Below are 22,510 nucleotides of genomic sequence, written 5' to 3' on the forward strand. Positions count from 1 at the left end.
TCTCTCTTACATACACTTCTACACTGCACTGTGATTACATGTACATGTCTCTCTCACCAGGCTTTTCTATGAAAAGTATCAATGTCTTTTGTGTGTGTGTGTGTGTGTGGATTTACTTTATTTTTGATGATGATTACATAGTTGAGAAAGGTGTGTATCCATGTGGACCACTGGTTAAGGTGGGAAGGGTCGAGGAACAGGGGGAGATGAGACCTTTATCTCCAATTTTCTTTGTGTTTTTCCTGTATCTGGGGGAAGGAAGAGGAGAAGCAGTGCCCAGTATCAATGTCTTTTTATAACTTTAGGAAGAATCTATTCGTATTTGAAAGGCAGAGTTACAGAGAGGGAACAGAGGTCTTTCATTCACTGGTTCACTCTTTAAAGAGCCGCAATAGCCAGAGCTGGGGCTGGTCCAAAGCCATGAGCTTCCTTTGGGTGTCCCATGTGGATAGAAGCCCAAGGTCTTGGTCCGTTTTCCACTGCTTTCCCAGGCCACTAATAAGCAGCTAGATTTTAAATGGAGCAGCCAGGACTTGAACTGGTGCCCACAGGAGATGTCAGTCCCACAGGTGGAGGCTTAGTCTATCATTCCACGGCACTGGCACCTTTTTCTTTCTTAACTCTTACAGAAGTAATGAACATGTAAACTAGACAGTCTTAAACTAGTGCCCTTATTAAGCAGTCGGGGATATTTGGTAAAACACAAATTCCTGGGTCCCATTCTCAATCCTGTATTTCTGGGTCACTGAAGCACTTTGAGCAACACTGAAATAAACCTGTCTGAATCAAATTTTGGGTAAGTTATTAATCCAAGAATTATACGTAACATTGATGTAATGCACAGCTTACTACTATGAGACTTTTGGTAGAATTACACTGCTGAATAGTGTGCCAATTACAGATTATTTATGAAACTCAAGTGACCATTTTTGCAAAGTGGCTACGAATGTGAAGAAACCTTCTGCACTTCCTAGTAATTAAACTCATTACTGAGAAAAATGAGCTAATCTTCTCAAAGTGAAGTTTCTATTAGTAGTCACAATCATGTACTAAGATTTTGCAAACTGTCAAGTTCCTGTAGTTACCGAAAATGAAACTTTAATTTCTACAGTACACATTCTGCTTCAGCTTTCTTTCAAGATTCATTCTATTGATCTAAAAAGCAGGGTTAGATGGACAGAGATGAATCTTCCATCCACTATTCTACTTCCAGAATGTCTGTAACTGGGCCAGAGCGAAGCCAGGAGCTTCATCCTGGTCTCCCACAAGGGGGGGTAGGGACCCAAATATTTGGGCCATCTTCCCTTGCTTCCTCGGATGCTTTAGTAAGGAGCTGGGTCAGAAGTGGAACAGCTGGGATTCAAGTGTGTGCCAGCGTTTCAGGTAGCTTTACCGGAATGCTGGAATACTGGCCCGTACTCAATTTTCTTTATTTTTGTTAGGAAGGAGGATATACAGAGAGAAAGGATCTTCTGTCTGCTGGTTTACTCCCCAAGTGGCCACAACTGCCAGGCCTGAGCCGATTCAAAGCTAGGAACCAGGCTCTTCTTCCAGGTCTCCCATGTGGGTGCAGGGTCCCAAGGCTTTGGGCTGTCCTCTATTGCTTTCCCAGGCCACAAGCAGGGAGCTGGATGGGAAGTGGAAGAGTGAGGACATGAAACAGCACTCATGTGGGATCCTAGTGGTTGCAAGGTGAGGATTTAGGCACTAAGCCATTGTGCCGGCTCCTCAAATTTCTAACTATATGTTATCTTAATAGCATCAACCCAAGCCAGAATGTATATTATCCTCTCTATCCCCCCTTGTAGTGCACTGAAAACTCTTTAGATTTATTTTTCAGGATTTTGACTTCCCATATGGAAAAATTAAGGTTTATCCTGATACTCGAGATGCTAAGAACTTCATAAACAGTTCTGAAGGAAGACAAAGCAGATAAGGGATACCATATTTTGCTTCAGCAGGCCATTTGACTACTTTATCATTCTCTGTCAAATTTCACCATGGCAGCTGGCACATGACCTAATGCATCTGCCTCCCAAATCTACTTTTGGAGCACTACAGGGGTCTTAAGACATCAAGCCAAATGGCTGCATTAAATTTAGTCTTAGGAATGGAAATAAAAATGTTCATATTTAAAGTGCTTTAGTCAGATATTTGCAGGATATCAAACAGAAATTTGATAAATTCTAAGTTGGCAGACAACTCTCCATTAACGTCTACTAAGTGAGTAAAGTCCACTGGTACTACTGGGATCCACTGCTTGTAGGACATCTTGGAGAGAACGTTTCTAACTTCTGTAGTACAGTGTGAAAGAAACTTTACGTCACATGTAGCACTAAGGAAAACTCCTTTTTAATACTCTTTCCCATGCATTACGGTTCTTAATATTACTGGGAAACAGTGATGAGTTTAGCATTCATTATTTCAACTCTTTTTTTTTTGAAACCTAAATAGTAGTATAACATGAGGTAACTTATAAATTTTAAATGTGAGTACACTGAGCTAAGGGAATGAGTTGATGAGTGGATCTGGCCGACCACCTGGCATTTGATGTTGTTTCTTGTTGCTTACACAGCATTATAAATGCAATGATTCTTACTTGGATAATAAAACTGCTTCTGTGTGAAAAACATCTAAAACCTAATTCCTAATACTAATAACAAAAGACGTCCAATTAATTGGGGGTCCTTCATTTTAAAACGGCTGTCTTAGATAAATTCAATAGAATGCAGTACCTAAGAACTGTGATGTGAACATTTCTGTGATGTTTTTCACACTGGAATATTTGGTTGTGAAGATTTCCTACTAGAGCAAGAATGAAAAATGTTCACTCATATTTAATGGAATGAAAACCATTGTTTCTTAAGCATTTAACCATTCACACGTGTGTATACATATATACAGTAAAGCTTCCTCAGCATTCCTTGAACAATGTGACTAGTACATTATCACTGGGAGAGAAAGCAGTTGACGTACTTTCAAGTATGTTTCTTGGGAACTAACTATAGGCTCTCTCAATTGAAGAGTAAAGACACCAGACACAAAATGCCAACTCTTAGCACCAGAGAGACTTAAAACTTCACAGGTGAAGGATGTTACAAATAGGAGAATCTGCCCTGCAAGTTCTATGCAGTTGCATTCCTTCTGTCAAATAATAAAACATAAAATAAAAAAATAATAATAAAAAGAAAGAAAAAAAAAACAGGTTTATGCCAAATAGATTTAACAAGTTAAATAGTTTTAAAAATCCTTAGAAGTGTGTTTCACAATCTTATATAAAATAAAGTTTCTGGCTTGTAATAAGATGTTTGAAGTTTCAGAGATGTGGTAAAGAAAAAGGAACTGAAAATAAGTTTGTAGAAATTCAGGTCCCAGAATAACAATTGGAAGCTGTCCCTTGCAGAAAGGAATGGTGTAATTCAGCGTGTATTCTCACCACTACACCTGAAACTGTGGACAGCCAGTATCAACTGGTATTCTGAACTGCCACTTGAGAAGTTTACATCAAGTCTGGGACAAGAAACTGAACGGACAAGACTTGAATGGAGACAGCAGCTTCCTTCCTTGGCAATTTCCAGACATTATTCCAAAGTTCAGTTATTTGATGGCCTGGGAAATTGTGTCCATGGAGTTTTCCTTTCTGACCTGAAGTGACTCACTGCTGATAGACAATAATTCTCGTAGTTCCTTGTTTTCAAGCTGAAAAAAAAAAAAAGGAAAAAAAAGAGAACAGATGTATGTTTAGCTCAAGGATTGGCACTACTAAACTGCCTCAGGATTCATTGATTTAGCCAGGAACAGAGAACATATTCTTATTTTAAAGTTATCAGGAAGTTAAACACACACACACACACACACACACACACACACACAGGCTCAGCATTTCCTAAAAGACTACTTAATAGCTTAGTTAACATTTATCGAGAGTTAACGCTACAAAGAAGACATGAGGTCCCTTGAGGAATTTCTCATTTTTCATAGCCTTCATGCTTCTCATGAGTTTTGACTATTTATTGTTTCTTCTATTTTTCTTCACAGGAAAATTCTGGGAAACTGTACTCTTTTCAGCCTCACCAAGAGATCAGAGCCCATGAGCACCAATTTACCATATGAAGTGCTTCCCCCCAACACTATCATTTCACATCATGTAAGTTCTAGCCTTATTCTTTCCACTAGGCACTGCACAGGGAACTCTGTCTTTTTCTCACAGGCAGCTCTTTTGTTTCTTCCCTTTTATATATATAAAAAAATATTTTTTGGAAAGAGTTAACAGACAGAGATTTTCATTCAGCTGGTTCACTCCGCAAATGCCTGAAACAGCTAGAAGTGAGCCATGCCAAAGCTAAAAGTCAGGAATTTCATCCAGGTCTCCCATGTGGGTGCAGTGACCCAAGAATTTGGGCCACCTTCCACTGCTTTCCCAGGAGCATTAGCAGGGACCTGGACTGGAAGTGGAGCAGCTGGGACTTGAACTGGCAACCATATGGGATGCAAGCAATGCAGACTGTAGCTCTACCTGCTGTATCATAAACCATATGACTTCTTATGGCAGAGGGGAGACATTCGCTCATGTATAACCTGTTCCTTTCACTGTCTACATTCCTAATAGAATATATCAGCCTCTACGTAATTCTTGGTTGGTAGAACATTGCCTTTCTTAAAAAGCGTATGAAGAGTGTTAGTATAAGAACACATACATAAAAAATACATAAAACACTGACAGGATCATAATGGCATACATTTCCAGTTGTACAAAAACAGAAATATTGTAAGTTTAAAATCTTACCTCCAATTGGGCTAATTTTTCCTGAATCTTACAAAACTGATCATCATCTACCTGAACTGCTTTCCTCATCACTTCTCCCATTTCGCAGATTCTGTCAATCTGACTCTCAATTTCCTGTAGAGAAATTAAAAGGGGAGAAAGTCATTTACAGATATGAAGTGCACAAGAACACGTGTATTAGCAGTTTTCAAGTTCACTTTACAGTCTACAGATCACAATGTGGTTGCACCATAATTTGAATCATCAAATGTAAAACCATAATGGAGTATGTTTATGGTATTCACAAAGATATTTAAATAATTGTTAAAAAGAAATTTATTTACTTGATAGGCTCAGAGAGAGCAACAGTGTGAGTGAGAGCAAGAGACAGTGAGAGCCCACTCCTACCCACCTCTCTCATCTGCTGGTTAACTCTCAAATGCCTGCAATGGTTACGAATGAGCCAGTTTGAGCTGGGAGCCAAGAAGGCAAACCAGGTCTGCAAAGAGGGTGGTAGGAATTCAATTACTTGAACCCTCACTGATGCCTCCCAGGATTCTGTATTAGCAGAATCCAGAGCTAGAGAAAAGGTATAGAAGATGAAGACTCCATATTTATTTGTTTTTAATTTATTCTCATTGGGAAGGAAGATTTACAGAGAGAAGAGATATAGACAATGATTTTTCCATCTGATGGTTCACTCCCCACATAGCCACAATGACTGTAGCTGAGTTGATCCAAAGCCAGGAGCCAGGAGCTTCTTCTGGGTCTCCCACACAGGTGCAGGGCCCCAAGGCTTTGGGCCATCCTCCACTGTTTTCTTCAGCCAACAGAAGGGAGCTGGATGGGAGGTGGAACATCCAGGACACGAACTGGTACCCATATGAGATGCTGTGCTTGGAGGTGGAGGTTTAGCCAGTTAAGCCAATGTACTGACCCCAATGAGGAAGTCTTAATTTCTAGGCTAAACATTTGCCCTACAAGTTAAAAGATCAACTGTAGTCTACGCACAACTGAATTTTGGACAGTATCTTCAGGTGGCTGTTTTAAAATTAAATTTTAATCCTTTCACTTGTAAAAAGTTTACTACAATCTCGGTGCTTTTACCTTTGGTCCTATTTCTTAGAAACTATTTCTAAATGAGCTACAGTTTGTCTTCTCAAGGTTCATGTTTTCTCTTCTGAAACCTGCTCCCATGTGGGAGACCTAGAAGCTCCCAGATTGGATCAGCTCTGGCAGTTGTAGCCATTTGCGGAGTAAATCAGAAGAGGGAAGATCTTTCTCTCTGTCTCTCCTTCTTTCTGTAAATTTGCCCTTCCAATAATAAATAAATATATATACACATACATATATATATACATATATATATATGTTCTAAATGAACTCAATGGAATCTAAGATGAAATGTTATCATTCACTCCATTTCACTATAGCAAACAGTGAGGCTCCAATCTATAAACCCAGGATTCAATAAGGAGTACATGTGAATGTACAATGAAGCTAGGAAATTCACAGTGAACATAGCAGAAGTCACTGGGGTCTCTCCAATCGAGTCATTACCTGCGAAATGTAGAATTATAACATTTCTTTAAAGTCATACTTGCCTCCTCTCACTACATAGCATAATGCAGAAGTGAACACTATTTTTTTTTTTAATTTGTTTGAAAGGCAGAACTAGGGAGAAGTGGAGACAGAGGTAGAAATAAAGACGGAGAGAGCATTTTCTATCTGTGGGTTCACTCCCCTAATGACTACAGCAGCCAAGGCTGTTCCACGACAAAGCAGGAGCCTAGTGCTGCTTTTTAGGTCTCCCATGTGAGTGCAGGGGCACAAAGATCTGGGCCATCTCCACTGCTTTTCCAGGTGTAATATCAAGGAGCTAGATTTTAAGTGGAGTAGCCAGACTCATATAGGTGCCCATACAAGGTTCTGGCACTGCAGGCAGACACTGAGCCTACTAGGCCACAACATTGACCCCTTCTTCATTCATTTTAATAAAGGTTTATTGCCTGCCTGCTCTGTGCCAAGTACTATGTTAGGGATTAAAATATGAATTCATATTTCATAGTACAGTAATGTACAAGTACTAATCAATGAAGCATGAATATCCCTCAAAAAGTTCATGTAGAGTTAAATGCTAAGTTTTTTTGATCAGTTTTACAATTCAGTCTTTTGCTTTTAATTTTTTTAAATAAGCACTCTAAATGAACTTTTTTCTTTTTTTTAAAAGATTTTCATTTATTGGAAAGGCAGATCAGATGTATGAAGAGAAGGGGAGATAGAGAGAAATATGCTCCATCCACTGGTTCACTCCCCAAATGGCAGCAACGGCTGGAGCTGAGTCGATCCAAAGCCAAGAGTCTGGAGCTCCCTTTGGGTCTCCTATGCAGGTGCAGGGTCCCAAGGCTTTGGGACACCTCTACTGCCTTCCTAGGTCAATAGCAGGGAGGGGGACGGGAACTGGAGCAGTCGGGACACGAACTGGTGCCCATATGGGATCCTGGCACTAGCAAGGTAAGGATTTAGCCACTGAGCCAATGCGCTGGGCCCTCCATGAACTTTTTGAAGACCTCTCTTATTGAGCAGCTCCAACACTTACTGACATTATTTGCTGGGAAAGGTAAGCCTTCATCAACATCTAGAAAAGAGATCTTAGTGTGAAGGACAGAGCAACCTTAGTCCCATTTAAACAAAAGGATCTCAGCAGCCTTTCATGCCCTCTTTATTCTTTTTAAGGAATATTATGTAAGAAAGAATATTATATAAAATAATACTTGTATTATTTTATTCTTTATAGTCTATATAAAACCACAGCAAATAAGTACTGAATGTGATAAACCTATTTTTTTTCTTAAAAAAAAAAAAAAAAAAAAAAAAAGATGGAATCTAAAACAAACTCCAGATTTTCGTTTGGTTTGTCCAGAATTTGTCAGCCCGGTTTCTTACTGCAGAGTGTGACTGGTGAGCTTTCAGGACCGGCTCAGCATCCACCGCCTTCTTAGCAACCATCAGCTGTAACATTTGTTTACGGTATTTGCTCATGATGAGTTCCAGCGCATCCTGGTGTTCTTCCAGGGAAACCCAGAGCTCTGTCAAACGAACAGAATAACAGTGAAGGCTGAGCAACACATCCCAAAGCCACACTATCGACAGCTGGAATTTTATGACACTGCACGAGACACTGTGAATCATGTTTAAGTCTATGAAATCAAACTGTTGTTGTATCTATGTTTAAGTCCACCAAACAGAAATTTTAAGATCTACATGAACAGTAACTTTCTAGCTAGAGGTGGCACAGTTTAGGGAAACAACCTGTAATGTGTAATCAGAAAACACTGGTTTGGCATTCGGTTCTTGGCCTGATTACTCATAAGCAAGGAAGCAAGTCCTTAAGTTTTTGCCTTTTCTCCCCCAAATATTCTATTTTTAAATTATTATTGGAAAGTCTGATTTACAGAGACATACATACAGAAACATTTTCCGTCTGCTGTTCACTCCCCAAGTGGCCACAATGGCTGGAGCTTAACCAGTCAGGAACCAGGAGTCAGGAGCCTCTTGGGGATCTCTCAGGTGGGTGCAGGGTCCCAAGGCTTTGGGCCATCCTCTACTGCTTTCTCAGGTAACAGCAGGGAGTTGGCTGGGAAGTAGAGCAGCCAGGACACAAACCAGCACTCATATGGGATCCTGGTGCTTGCAAGGTAAGGATTTAGCCACTAGGTTATTATGCCAGGCCCAAGTCCTTTAATTTCTCTGAGTCTCTTTCTTTTTTTTTTTCTTTTGCAGATTTATTTATTAAAAGTCAGAGTCACAGCGAAAATGGGAGAGAGAGGAAAAGCAATCTTCCATCATGTTGTGCACTCCCCAGATGGCTGCAGCGACCAGAACTGGGCCCTATCTACATTCCTGGATAGCTTACCTCAAATGAAGGTACAAGGAAACAAGGTAATGACATAAGCCGAAGCCCTCTCTGTAAGCTGCTATGCAACTATTACTATCACAGCCTTTGACGATGGTTATACATTAGCCAGCTAAAAATATATTAAGTCTAAGAATAGTCCTCAGTCCAGCACAGTGGCTCAATGGCTAAATCCTTGCCTTGTAAGTGCCAGCAACCCATATGGGTGCCAGTTTGTGTTCTGGCTGCTCCACCTCCATCCAGCTCCCTGCTTGTGGCCTGGGAAAGCAGTAGATGATGACCCAAAGCCTTGGGACCCTGCACCTGGATGGGAGACCTGGAGGAGGTTAGTGGCTCCTGGCTTTGATCGGCTCAGCTACAGTCTTTGTGGCCATTTGGGCAGTGAACCAGTGATACAAGATCTTTGTCTCTCCCTCTCTCTATAAAGCTGATATCTTTCCAATAAAAATAAATAAATCTTTTTTTAAAATAAAACAAATAGATATCCTTAGGAAAAAGTTCTGCTCTTCCACCTTGCATAAGAACATACCCCAAGTCTTCTATCTTAACTTCAGTGTCTTATGACTATCTGAACTTCTATCTTAACTTCAGTGTCTTATGACTAATTTTAAGTGCTTAAGGATATACTCTTTGGTCATGCAAGCCTCCACCTGTGAATACCTAAAAATAAAGCCATGCAATGTCAGTCTGGTAGACAAATAGCTTATAAAAACAAACTGAAAACTGCTCATGTGGTGAATTTAATAACTGGGCCGACAGGGCATACATTCCCTATTAAAGGTATTGACCTGAAACCACACCCAGGGATGTGTTAGCGTAGCTGTGCCATCAGCAGAGAGAACCAAGCCTAACTGGCACCAAAGCCGGACTCACCTCTGTTCTCCTGCTGCAGGTCTCTAATCTGGGTGTTTTCCTGGGACAGCAGAATGTGGGGTTTGTACTTGGCTGCATCCTTTGCGTCGGCTGCATCCTCTGGATACTGCACAGACGGTCAACAGTCAGCAGGGCCGGGGCAGCAGCCAGAGTTCCCGGGCACGAGTGTCAGCCCCAATACCTCCACCCTGAGACCGGGACCAACTCCGGGCCGAGGTCCCCCCACTCGAGCCCTTCTGCACCCCGCGCCCGCTGGCCTCCGCCTGACCTGGTCCGGAAGCGCAGTGCCAGCCTCGCGCATAGCGGCTACACGCCGGTGCAGTGCCGCTGACTGATCCACCAGCGACTCCGCCGCCGCATCGTGCTCCCGCAGCCTCTCTAGCAGCGTCTTGGCGTCGGTCAGAATCTTCTCGATGGTGCAGCTCATGGTGACGGCGGGCCCCACAGCCCTGGCCGCACAGCTAGGCTCTGCGCTCAGCCCTTCCTCGGACTTGTCTCGGCGCTGCTCGCGTCACGTCCGGTGCGCGCCCGAGGCGCCTGCGCAGTGGCGGCCCCGTCGCCGTGCCCTGCGGCTCCCCTGGCGCCTGGCGCGCCAGCCTTGCCCTTGGCTCGCCCTTGGCTTTCTGGTCCCGCGGCTCGGGGTCAGGCTGCTGTCTGAGGTGCTCCTCCGACCACTGCTTTTGATTGATATAGGTGGCCATGCTGTAAGAGGGCTCTGATTTTTTTTTCATTTAACTTTAGAAAGACAAAATATGCGTATGTTTGCCCGCAGAATCATTTTTGCGTTTTATGGCTTGAGTGTTAGGCTTAAGGATTATTGTTGAGCCCTCCCAGCATCCATTTCCACAGCTCATATCCGTTTCCAAGATGGAAACGCTGGGTTTTCATTTCACCACCTCTTCCCCCAGCCCTTGCAAATCACCATTCTACTCTCCGTTTGTGGATTTGACTACATACCACGCAGGAGTGAAGGAACTCATGGCAGTATTTGTGTTTGTGTGACTTATCACTGCCTTCTGTGATTTATATAACTTTGTTCTCCAGGTTCATCCTTACCGGTGTTGTCATGTGTCAAAATGTCCTCCCTTTTTAAAGTCTGAGTGAGACTTCATTATACAGATACGCACATTCCACGTTTTGTTTATCCATTCGACAAGTGGCCAACAAGATTGTGAATAATGCCATTATGTGCATATATATGTCTGAGATCCTTATTAAGGTTCTTTTAAATGCATGTAAATATTTACATTTATATATGGAATTGCCAAATAGTTTGGCAATCCTATTTATTTAATAATTTATGGATTAATAATAGCAGTGGTTAATTGATTAATAATCATTCTTGCAGAGGTGAAGGGATGGAGGGAGATGGGAATTACAGGCCCATGTGGGCCCCTGATAACGATTGGGAGGCCAGGGAAGAAGGAGGAGGAGTGAGAGAGTTGTGTCAGCTGCTGGCAGAGACGACAGAGAAGTTCCATGGATGCCACCTCAGAAGCCTGGGGCAGCAGAAAATGCCCTTTATCAAAGATTTATTTATTTATATGGGATAGGCAGATTTGCAGAGAAAGAGAGAGAACCCTCCTCCACTAGTTCATGATTCATTCCCTAAGTGTCTGTAATGTCAGGAATGGGCCAGGTCAAAGGTAGGAGCTGGGAATTCAGTCCAGGTCTCCCCCCCAGATGGCAAGAACACACTGATGTGTTTCCCAGGATTTACATTAGCAGGAGACGAGTCAGGAGGCAGAGTTCAGGTATTTCAGTGTGAGAAGCAGACATCTTAACTGGCACACAACAACTAGACTAAATACCACTCCTCTTAAATATAAATAAATAAATATATTTTATATATATATACATTTAATTTGAAAGGCAGGGTTATAAAGGAGAGAAAGAGAGCTTTCATTTCCTGGTTCACTGCACAAATGGCCACAACAACCAGAATCGAGCCAGGTCAAAACCTGGAGCCAGGAGCTTCTTTCTCATCTCTCAAGTGGGTGTAGGAAAAGTACTTGGGCCATCTTTCAGTGCTTTCCCAGGTTATTAGCGGGGATTTGGATTGTAGGTTGAGCATCTGGAACTCTAACTGGTGCCTATATGTGATGCCAGCACCACAGTTGGAGGCTTAATGTACGACACCAACTCAGTGACTTGGGTCTCCTCTTTTTCCTCCTGATTCTCTTTGCATGGCTGCGACAGGCAGCCACTCTGAACTGCTCCCCTTCCACCTCCTGCTCAGTGCCTTTGGGGAAAGGGGAGTCCCTAGAATCTCGGGGGTGAGGTGAACGAGTTCCATTTTTGCTTAGGATTATGCTCTTGCTCTAGGGCATTATGGCTTTTTCAGCAAATCTATGTCAACTTCTATCAGGGTATGTCTCTCATCCTCATCCCAGTGAGAACCAAAGTGCCAAATCTGGCTGTTGAAGCAAAGTTCTAGGCATACTTAACTGAACTCCAGCAAAGAAGACACTTGGCTGTTTCTCTGAAAACTCCTTTTCCTGTAAAATAGCATTGCTATAAAACATTCCAAACTGTCAAATAAATACACTTACTCTTGTCCTTGAGCAGGAGACACACTGCCCAGAGGTACAGGGTTCTGGGAGCAAATGGTGGTCCCAAAGGCCCAGCTACAGGTGCAAGGGCAGAGTTACTAGGTCTTACCTGGGCAGCAAAACCACACACCTGCCTGGAGTCCTTTTCTACACACCCGCTCTATATCTATGTATGAGACCCATTTGGTATATTTGGGACATTTTGTCAATAAGTTCAAAATGCATATTTTAAAAAAGATTTTATTTTTATTTGAAAGGCAGATTAATAGAAGGAGAGACACAGGGAGAGGAGTCTTCATCTGCTGGTTCACTCCCCAAACCAAAGCCAGGAGCTTCTTTCAGGTCTCACACGTGGCTGCAGTGTCCCAAGAACTGGGAACCTCCATCCTTCACTGCTTTACCAGGAGTATTGGCAAGGACTTGGGGTGGAAGTGGAGCAGCCAGGTCTATCCCATATGGGATGCCAGTGCTTGCAGGTACAAGATTTAGCCTGTTGAGCCACCATGCTGACCCCAACATGCATATCTTTACAGGCATTTAGAATCTATGGTAAGAAAGTATAGATGTTACACTGCCCGGCGGCATGGCCTATTGGCTAAAGTCCTCGCCTTGAACGCCCCGGGATCCCATGTGGGCGCCGGTTCTAATCCCGGCAGTTCCACTTCCCATCCAGCTCCCTGCTTGTGGCCTGGGAAAGCAGTCGAGGACGGCCCAATGCATTGGGACCCTGCACCCGTGTGGGAGACCCGGAAGAGGTTCCAGGTTCCTGGCTTTGGATTGGCGCGCACCGGCCGTTGCGGCTCACTTGGGGGGTGGATCATCAGATGGAGGATCTTCCTCTCTGTCTCTCCTCCTCTCTGTATATCTGACTTTTAAATAAAATAAATAAATCTTAAAAAAAAAGAAAGTATAGATGTAAAAACTATATACCTTGTATTATGTTTGTTAAATGTCCATTTTGCTTTTTTCTCCTTCCTAGTGTGTTGGGATGTTTTGGGTGCATTTTGCACTCTCAGATTTGTTGGGTTTTGCTAGTCTGTCTTTGCTTTTTTATGTTTTGATGCTAATTGATGGCTTTCTAGGGCTAGGTCCTGGAAAACTACAGCACTTTTTATTTTTGGTGGAAGAGAAAAACAGTCTTCCAGAAAGTCAGAGAAACAGATACTAATTTGTTTTACAAAATTGTCCTTTTTTTAAAAGATTTTATTATTATTGGAAAGCCGGATATACAGAGAGGAGGAGAGACAGAGAGGAAGATCTTCCATCCGATGATTCACTCCCCAAGTGAGCCGCAACGGGCCGATACGCGCCAATCCGATGCCAGGAACTAGGAACCTCTTCTGGGTCTCCCACAAGGGTGCAGAGTCCCAATGCATTGGGCTGTCCTCAGCTGCTTTCCCAGGCCACAAGCAGGGAGCTGGATGGGAAGTGGAGCTGCCGGGATTAGAACCGGCTCCCACATGGGATCCCGGGGCATTCAAGGCGAGGACTTTAGCCGCTAGGCCACGCCACCGGGCCCCTACAAAATTATCCTTTAACTATCAATTCTAGTTAACAGTCTCAAGACTTGAAGTCAGAGATTTTGCTATAGTTCTTGAAAGCCATCTTTAAGTTTTTAAAATTTTATAGCTCAGACGAGATCGGGTGCGTTCAGGGTGGTATGGCCATAAACAAACAAACAAAAAAACAACAACAACAAAAAATTTATAGCTCTGATTGTCTTCCTTAATGGTGTACAGGCCTAGTACTAACGTTTCAATGGAAGTTTCTGTTCTCTACAATTTTTTTAAGATTTGTTTATTTTTATTTGAAAGGCAGATATACAGAGAGGAAGATCTTCTGTCCTATGATTCACTCCCCAAGTGACCGCAACGATCCGAAGCCGGGAACCAGGAACCTCTTCCAGGTCTCCCACGCAGGTGCAGGGTCCCAAAGTTTTGGGCTGTCCTCAACTGCTTTCCCAGGCCACAAGCAGGGAGCTGGATGGGAAGTGGAGCTGCTGGGATTAGAACTGGCACCCATAAGGGATCCCGGTGCATTCAAGGTGAGGACTTTAGCCACTAGGCCATGCCACCAGGCCCTGTTCTCTACATTTATAATACGCATTGTAGTAGATTGAGTAGTGTCTTCTCAACAGCTAGTAACGATTATTGGGAGAACTGATTTTCATATTACTTAAGGAGGGCATGTCTCTCTAGGCAAGGTCATCCTGGTTTAGGTGGCGTAAATACAATAGAGGCAGAAAACACACAGAAATAACTGGGAGAGAATGTCCTGTGAAGATGGAGGAAGAGACTGGAGTGGTATGTCCTTAAGGCAGAGAGTGCCAAGGAGTGCCTGCATCTCCCAGAAGCTGGAGAAAGTTCCTTCAGGGGGCCCTGGGTGGTGACCTAATGGCTAACGTCCTTGCGTTGAACACACTGGAATCCCATATAGGCTACAGTTCTAATCCCGGCAGCCTTGCTTCCCATCCAGCTCCCTGCTTGTGGCCTGGGAAAGCAGTGGAGGATGGCCCAAAGCCTTGGGACCATGCACTTGCGTGGGAGACCCAGCTCTGCTCTGGCCATTGTGGGAAGATATTCCTCTCTGCTCTGTCTCTTCTCCTCCCTGTATATCCGACTTCGCAGAAAAAAAAACAAAACAAAATAAAACACTTTAGAAAGTTCCTTCAGGGTCTGCAGAGTCTACAGCTGTGAGAAAGTGAACTGCTCCTGCTTTAAGCCACCTGTTGACAGTTTGTTACAACAGTGCTAAGAAAGGAATACACATGCATATGGTGCTGTGCTGCTTTCCTTCCTAGTAAAATCCGAAGAGTATTGTTGGTACTACCTGTTTTCCTTCATTCATGACATTAAAATATATTTTTATTGGAAATAAAATCTTTTTTTTATTCATTAATTACATTGTATTATGTGACACAGTTTCATAGGTACTGGGATTCTCCCCACCCCTCCCCAAACCCTCCCACCATGGTGGATTCCTCCACCTTGTTGCATAACCATAGTTCAAGTTCAGTTGAGATTCCCTCATTGCAAGCATATACCAAACATAGAGTCCAGCATCTTATTGTCTAGTCAAGTTCAACGGTTTCTTAGGTATACCCTCTCTGGTTTGAAGACAGAGCCAGCAGAGTATTATCCCGATCAATTAAAAGCTCCAACATACCATCAGTAAAAATTTACATCATTATGGAATTAATTGACATAGTAATGAGTAGCCAATATGTTAAAAATAAATGCTAGTTCTTAACCACCTTCTGTGACCACCTCATTGACATTTCAATTTTAGTTTATACACAACATATAACATACATAACATAACATGTTATACATAACATCATATCATCTTAAATTAAGGCAAACATGTGGTATTTAACCTTTTGGGATTGGCTCATTTCCCTTAACATTATGGTTTCCAGTTTGGCCCATTTGGCCACAAAGAACTGTATTTTATTTTTTTTAATAGCTTAGTAGTATTCCATGGAGTAGATGAACCATAGCTTTCTTATCCAATCCTCTGCTGATGGGCATTTTGGCTGCTTCCATGTTTTTGCAATTACTGATTGTGCTGCTATGAACATAGGAGTGCATGTTGGTTTCTCATAAAACAAGTGTTCTGGATATATTCCTAGGAGTGCTATTGCTGGATCATACGGTATGTTGAATTTGAGTTGTTCGAATGTTCTCCATACTGATTTCCATAGAGGCTGTACCAGCCTGCAGCCCCACCAGCAGTGGAGTAGGGTTCCCTTTTCCCCGCAACCTCGCCAGCAAGTGTTGTTGGTGCTTTTATTCATGTGGGCCAGTCTTACTGGCGTCAGGTGGTACCTCATTGATGTTTTAATTTGGATTTCCCTTATTGCCAGGGAACTTGAGCATTTTTTCATGTTTATTTGCCATTTGGGTTTGTTCCTTTGTGAAGTGTCTGCCCATTTCCCGTGCCCATTTCTTGAGTGGCTTGTTTGTTTCGACATTTTGGTTGTTTTGTAGCTCTTCGTATATTCTGGAGATTAGCCCTCTATCACCTATGTAGTGCGCGAAAATCTTCTCCCATTCTGTGGGTTGCTTTTTTACTTTGTTGATTATTTCCCTTGCTGTACAGAAGCTTCTTAGTTTGATGAGGTCCCATTTGTTTATTCTGGTCTTGATTGCTATTGCCTTTGGTGTCCTTTTTAGGAAGTTGGGACCTACCCCTAGATCTTGCAGAGTATTTCCAACATTTTCTTTCAAAAGTTTGAAGGTTTCTGGATGTAGATTTAGATCTGTTATCCATTTAGATTTGATCTTAGTGTATGGTGAGAGATGTGGGTCTATCTTTTGGTTTCTGCAGGCTATCAACCAGTTGTCCCAACAGCACTTATTGAACAGACCTTCCCATTTGCCTGGATTGTCGTTTGTCTTTTTGTCAAAGATTATTTGACTGTATCTGTGTGGGTTCCCTTCTGGTGTTTCTATTCTGCTCCATTGATCTTCCTCTCTATCTTTGTGCCAGTACCAGGCTGTTTTGATAACCACTGCCCTATAGTATGTCCAGAGGTCCGGAACTGTGATTCCCCCTGCTAACTTCCTGTTCTTCAGGATGGTTCTAGCTATTCGTGGTTTTTTGTGTTTCCTGATGAACTTTTGAATCATTGTTTCCAGTTCCATGAAGAATGTTTTGGGCAATTTGATTGGGATTGCGTTGAATGTATATATTGCTTTTGGCAGTATAGACATTTTAATGATATTGATTTTACCTATCCAGGAGCATGGGATGTTACTCCATCTTTTGAGGTCTTGTTCAATTTCTTTTTTAAGTAGTTTGTAGTTTTCTTCAAATAGGTCTCCTACATTGTTGGTTAGGTTTATTCCCAGATACTTCATACTTTTCTCTGTTATTTTGAATGGTATCTTGCTGGTTAAATCTTTTTCCATCTTGGGGCTGTTTGCATATACTATGGTTGTTGATTTCTGTTCATTAATTTTGTACCCTGTACCAAACTCTCGTATAAGTTCTAGCAGTCTCTGTATTGAGTCTCTTGGCTCTTCTACATAAAGAATCATGTCATCTGCGTATAGTGAAAGCTTGACTTCTTCGTTTCCCATTTGGATTCCTCTGATTTCTTTTTCTTGTCTTATGGCCTCAGCGAGTACCTCTAGGACTATGTTGAATAGCAGTGGAGAAAGTGGACATCCCTGTCTTGTTCCAGATCTCAGTGGGAAGGGTTCCAGTTTTTCTCCATTCAGTATGATGCTGGCGTTGGGCTTTTCATATATTGCTTTGATTATGTTGTGGATTTTTCCATCTATGCCTACCTTGGTTAGGGTTTTTAGCAGGAAGTGGTGTTGGATTTTGTCGAAAGCTTTTTCTGCGTCTATTGATACTATCATGTGATTCTTGTTTTTCAGTTTTTGGATGTGGTGTATCACATTTATGGATTTCCGAATGTTGAACCATCCCTGCATTCCAGGGATGAATCCTACTTGATCCGGATGAATGATCTGTCTGATGTGTTTTTGAATTCTATTGGCTAGGATTTTGTTGAGAATCTTAGCATCAATGTTCATCAAAGAGATAGGTCTGTAGTTTTCTTTCTCTGTTGGTTCTCTGTCTGGTTTTGGGATTAAGGTAATGTTGGCTTCATAGAATGAGTTTGGAAGGGTTGCTTCCTTTTCAGTTGTTTTGATGAGTTTGTAGAGGATTGGGATTAGCTCTGTTCGGAATGTTTTGTAGAATTCTGTAGTGAAGCCGTCTGGGCCTGGGCTTTTCTTTGTTGGAAGATCTTTAATCACTGATTCAATCTCTGCTTCAGTTATGGGTTTGTTCAGGTCGTTTGTTGCCTCTGGGCTAAGTTTTGGCAGGTGGTAGAAGTCTAAGAACTTTTCCATTTCTTGGTGGTCTTCTGATTTGTTGGAGCACAGTGCTTTGTAGTAATTTCTAATTATGTTGTTAATGGTTGTGGTGTCTGTTATTATGTTGCCTTTTTCATCTTTGATGCTGTTAATTCTTGCTTTCTCTTGTTTTTTCTTTGTCAGTCGGGCCAGTGGGGTGTCTATTTTCTTTATCTTCTCAAAAAACCAGCTTTTTGATTCATTGATTTTGTGTATTGTTTTTTTTTTATTTCTATCTGGTTGATTTCCTCCCTTGTTTTGATGAGTTCTTGTTTCCTATTGTGTGTGGGTCTCTTCTGCTGTAGTTTTTCCAATTCCTGGAGGTGTGTGTTTAGTTCCTGTATTTGGCGCCTCTCTTGCACCTTAACATGAGCTCCAATTGCGATGAATTTACCCTGTAGCACTGCTTTGGCCGTGTCCCACAAGTTTTGGAATGTTGTGTCAGAGTTTTCATTGGTTTCCATAAATTTTTTGATCTCATCTTTAATTTCTTCTCTGATCCATTGTTTGTTTAATAGCATATTGTTCAGCCTCCAAGAGTTTCTGTATTTCCTGGGGCATTTTGAATTGCTGATTTCCAATTTCATTCCGTGGTTGTCTGAGAGGGTACATGGTATGATTCCTATCATTTTGAAGTTATTTAGATTTGCTTTGTGTCCTATCATGTGGTTGATCCTGGAGAAGGTGCCATGCACTGCTGAAAAAAATGTATAATCTGTGGCCTTAGGGTAAAACGTTCTATAAATGTCTACCAAGTCCAGTTGTTCTATTGTTTGTATGAGCTCTGTTGTTTCTTTGTTGAGTTTTTGTTTTGTTGATCTGTCTATTGTTGTTAGCAGACTGTTAAGATCACCCACAATTATTGTGTGCATATCTATGTCTCCCCTTAAGTCTGTAAGTAACTGCTTCACGTAGCTAGGTGCGTTGGGATTCGGTGCATATATGTTCACGATGGTAATTACTTCCTGATGGATCAATCCCTTCACCACTATATAATGACCTTCCCTGTCCTTTTTGATGCTTGTAAGATTGAAGTCTATATCATCTGAAATTAAGACAGCTACCCCTGCCTTTTTTTCTTGTCCATTGGCGTGATATATCTTTTTCCACCCCTTCACTTTCAGCTTCTTGGAGTCTTTTCTGGTTAGATGTGTCTCTTGTAAGCAACAGATACTTGGGTCCTGTTTGATGATCCATTCCATTAATCTATGCCTTTTGATTGGTGAGTTTAGGCCATTTGTGTTAAGAGTTAAAATTGAGAGGTTGCGATTTTGCCCTGCCATACGTATGTGTTTTTGTGGGTGTTGATATCTGTGTAATTGCCCCTCCTTGTGTGGACTTTAGTGGGGAGACCTTCCTGTTTGCCATCTTTGCTTATGATTCGTCTCCTTTTTTTCTGGATTTAGTGCATTTCTAAGGAGATTTTGTAGAGCTGGTTTTGTGCAGGCATATTCTTCTATTTTCTCTTTGCTATGGAAGTGTCTGATTTCGTTCTCAAATACGAATGAGATCTTTGCTGGGTATTTTATTCTTGGTTGATAGTTGTTCTGATTCAGGATTTGGAAGATCTTTGTCCATTCTCTTCTTGCTTGTAAGGTCTCTTCAGAGAAGCCAGCAGTGATTCTGATTGGTTTTCCCCAGTATGTGATCTTTTCTCTGCTTCGTACTTGTCTCAGGATTCTTTCTTTGTCTTCATTGGAGTGGAACTTGAGCACCATATGTCTGTGTGAAGATCTCTTAGGGTCATATCTGCTGGGAGTCCTCTGACCGTCCTGGATTTGGGCAGGGTTCATGTTCCAAGTGTTTTGGAAGTTTTCCTGTATAATTTCGTCAAGTACCATTTGCATTCCTGACTCTCTTTCTGCTCCTTCAGGAAGGCCAATAATCCTAATATTCGATTTCCTGAGGTTGTCTTTCATTTCTTGTATGGTCTTATTGGCTTTGTTCAGACTTGTATCCAGCTGTTTAATGAGCTGGGTATGTTCATTTTGCGTGTCTTCCGTTTCAGAGATCCTCTCTTCTGCTGTATTTATTCTGTTGGTTAGGCTCTCAATTTTGTGCTCTAAGTCAAGGATTTTACTTTTCATTTGTTGTATTTCTGTGACTATGTGGTTCTTGAATTCCTTGAAGTCCTCCCAATTCTTCTCATTGTCTCTGACAGATTTTAACATTATTTTTTTGAATTGCTTGTCTGGTAGATCTTCCATGTCTTCATCTCGCATCTCTGAAATAGACATTGGCTTTTGATCCTTTGTTGATGGGGTGCTGGCTCTCTCATCTGGATCAATACCTTTTCTGGTATTTCTTCCCATTGTGTTAGTGCTTCTTTTTGAGAGACCCAGGCACCAGTGTGCTGAGGGGTCTCCAAGCGCTATCCTGTAGAGATCGGAGCCTGCAGGCATGGAGTAGCAGGGTGCGGGAATTTTCAAGGCACTTTTGGTGTGTCTCCAGTACACTGGACCTCAGGGCGCCACTTCCAAGGCCCAGCGGATTCAAAGCGCACTCTCATCTCGTCCACTACACATATGTGACCACAGGGCATGGGGGAATGAAGGCACCCTCTGTGTGCGCCCCCTGTGCGTGGGATCACAGGGCTCGGAGGATTCTAGGTGCTTTCTTGGTGTGTCCACAGTGCCAGAGACTGCAGGGCGTGGAGGTTCCAGGCGCTCTCTGGGAACACCTCCTGCATGTGGGTCCGCAGTGCCCTCCTGGTATGTCTCCCAAGCACGGGACTGTAGGGTGTGGGGTGTTCCAGGTGCTCTCTGGAAGCGCCTCCTGCGCAGGTCCGCCTACCCCAGCAGCACGGGACTGCCCACCCCAGCGCTCACATGGGACCGCCCACCCCAGTGCTCGCAAGGGACCGCCCAGCCCAGAGGCGTGCCCGGGTCCACACAGCCCAGAGGCGTGTGCGGGTTCCTGTGGGTCAGTACCACCCAGCTGTGTGCCAGTCCACAAGGCACGGGGGAGCATTCAGTGCGCATTCTGCCCTTCTCCTCAGCGCACAGGACCGCTGTGCGTCACCTCCAAGACACAGTTTTGGCAGTTTCAAGGCAATTGTCCTGCGTCCCCAGATGCTGGAATCTCTTGGGGGAAGGGGTGGGGAGATGAGCACCAAGGATGTTCAGGCTCTGTGCGTGCCCCTGGAGGGTTAACTCCGGGAGCCTCTACCCACTGCCACCCCTACCCAGCTCACTCAAACCTCAGGTTCTTGCAGTTTGCCTCTGCCGCTGGCGAGGACCTATGCCGTGAGTGCGGCTCCGGGCGGGTGCAGCTCCTGGCGGGTGCAGTGGGTGCGGCGGGTGCGGCAGCTGCAGTGTCTGCGGTGGGTGTGGCGGCTGTTGGCGGTTTCTGTGGCTCCTGCGTCTCCTGCGCCTGCTGTGACTCAGTAGGTCTGGAGCAGAACGCCGTCTTCCCTGCCTTTTGTTTTATTTTGTTTTGTTTTTTTTCCTGGTTGCTCTTCCAAGTTGTGTGGATTTTTTTGGCTCCACACTGTCCAGGGAACTTCACGCTCCTCTCCCTGCAGCTCTATGCTGCTCCACTTATGCTTTTGTCGCGTTCTATCCCTCTCTGTCTGTGAGCTCCCTCACAACCATCCTCCTATGTCGGCCATCTTGCGAGTCCTAAAATCTTTTTTTTTAAATAAATCTTTTTTTTAAAGATTTATTTATTTTAATTACAAAGTCAGATATACAGAGACAAGGAGAGACAGAGAGGAAGATCTTCCGTCTGATGATTCACTCCCCAAGTGACCACAACGGCCAGTGCTGCACCGATCCGAAGCTGGGAACCTGGAACCTCTTCCAGGTCTCCCACGCGGGTGCATGGTCCCAAGGCTTTGGGTCACCCTCGACTGCTTTCCCAGGCCACAAGCAGGGAGCTGGATGGGAAGTGGAGCTGCCGGGATTAGAACCGGTGCCCATATGGGATCCCGGGGTGTTCAAGACGAGGACATTAGCCGCTAGGCCACGCCGCCGGGCCCTGGAAATAAAATCTTACAGAGAGAATGAGAGACAGAGCTCTTCCAGCTGCTGGTTCACTCTCCAAATGGCCACAACGACTGGAGCTGAGCCAATCTGAAGCTGAGAGCCTGAACTTGCAGGTCTCCCATGTCGTTGCAGGATCCCAAAGCTTTGAGCGATCCTCCACTGTTTTTCCAAGCCACAAACAGGGAGCTGGATGTGAAGTGGAGCAGCTGGGACACAAACCAGCACCCATATGGAATCCTGGCACTTGAGATAGGAGGATTAGCCAATTGAGCTTTTGCACCAGGCCCCATTCATGGAGATTAAAAACAAGGCAAAACAGCCAACACTGGTGGATTTATGAAATAATCAGAATCTTAATTCATTAAGATTAATAGGCAAGAGTGCCCTCCACAATGGAAAAGATGTTTTTGGTAGCATATACATTATGGGAGATGACAAGATAAACAGTCTTAGTCATGAAATCCAAAATATTTTTTTGTTGAGTTTTTTAATTTTATTTTTAAGATTATATATATATATATAATATATATATATATATATATATATAT

General features: G+C 43.1%; 1 protein-coding gene across 1 annotated transcript; it reads right to left on the bottom strand.

The window, feature by feature from the left end:
* Window positions 1–2,836: 2,836 nt before the first annotated feature.
* SIKE1 (suppressor of IKBKE 1) lies at window positions 2,837–10,216 on the bottom strand. Its single transcript, XM_004581885.3, has 5 exons — window positions 9,823–10,216; window positions 9,555–9,660; window positions 7,712–7,854; window positions 4,787–4,900; window positions 2,837–3,699 (listed from the first exon to the last, which is right to left on the bottom strand). The coding sequence occupies exons 1-5, from the start codon at window positions 9,979–9,981 to the stop codon at window positions 3,598–3,600; spliced, it is 624 nt and encodes a 207-aa protein (XP_004581942.2). The 5' UTR covers window positions 9,982–10,216; the 3' UTR covers window positions 2,837–3,597.
* Between the last annotated feature and the right edge of the window lie 12,294 nt (window positions 10,217–22,510).

The sequence above is a fragment of the Ochotona princeps genome, chromosome 2 (genome assembly GCF_030435755.1).
Source record: "Ochotona princeps isolate mOchPri1 chromosome 2, mOchPri1.hap1, whole genome shotgun sequence".
Lineage (NCBI taxonomy): Eukaryota > Metazoa > Chordata > Mammalia > Lagomorpha > Ochotonidae > Ochotona > Ochotona princeps.

Excerpts from the sequence above, each read along its gene's own strand:
- SIKE1 (XM_004581885.3), bottom strand. The coding sequence starts at position 9,981 with ATGAGCTGCACCATCGAGAAGATTCTGACCGACGCCAAGACGCTGCTA. Across the intron at positions 9,661-9,822 it reads GCACTGCGCTTCCGGACCAG|TATCCAGAGGATGCAGCCGA; the intron begins GTCAGGCGGAGG and ends CCGTCTGTGCAG. Across the intron at positions 7,855-9,554 it reads CCTGCAGCAGGAGAACAGAG|AGCTCTGGGTTTCCCTGGAA; the intron begins GTGAGTCCGGCT and ends TTCGTTTGACAG.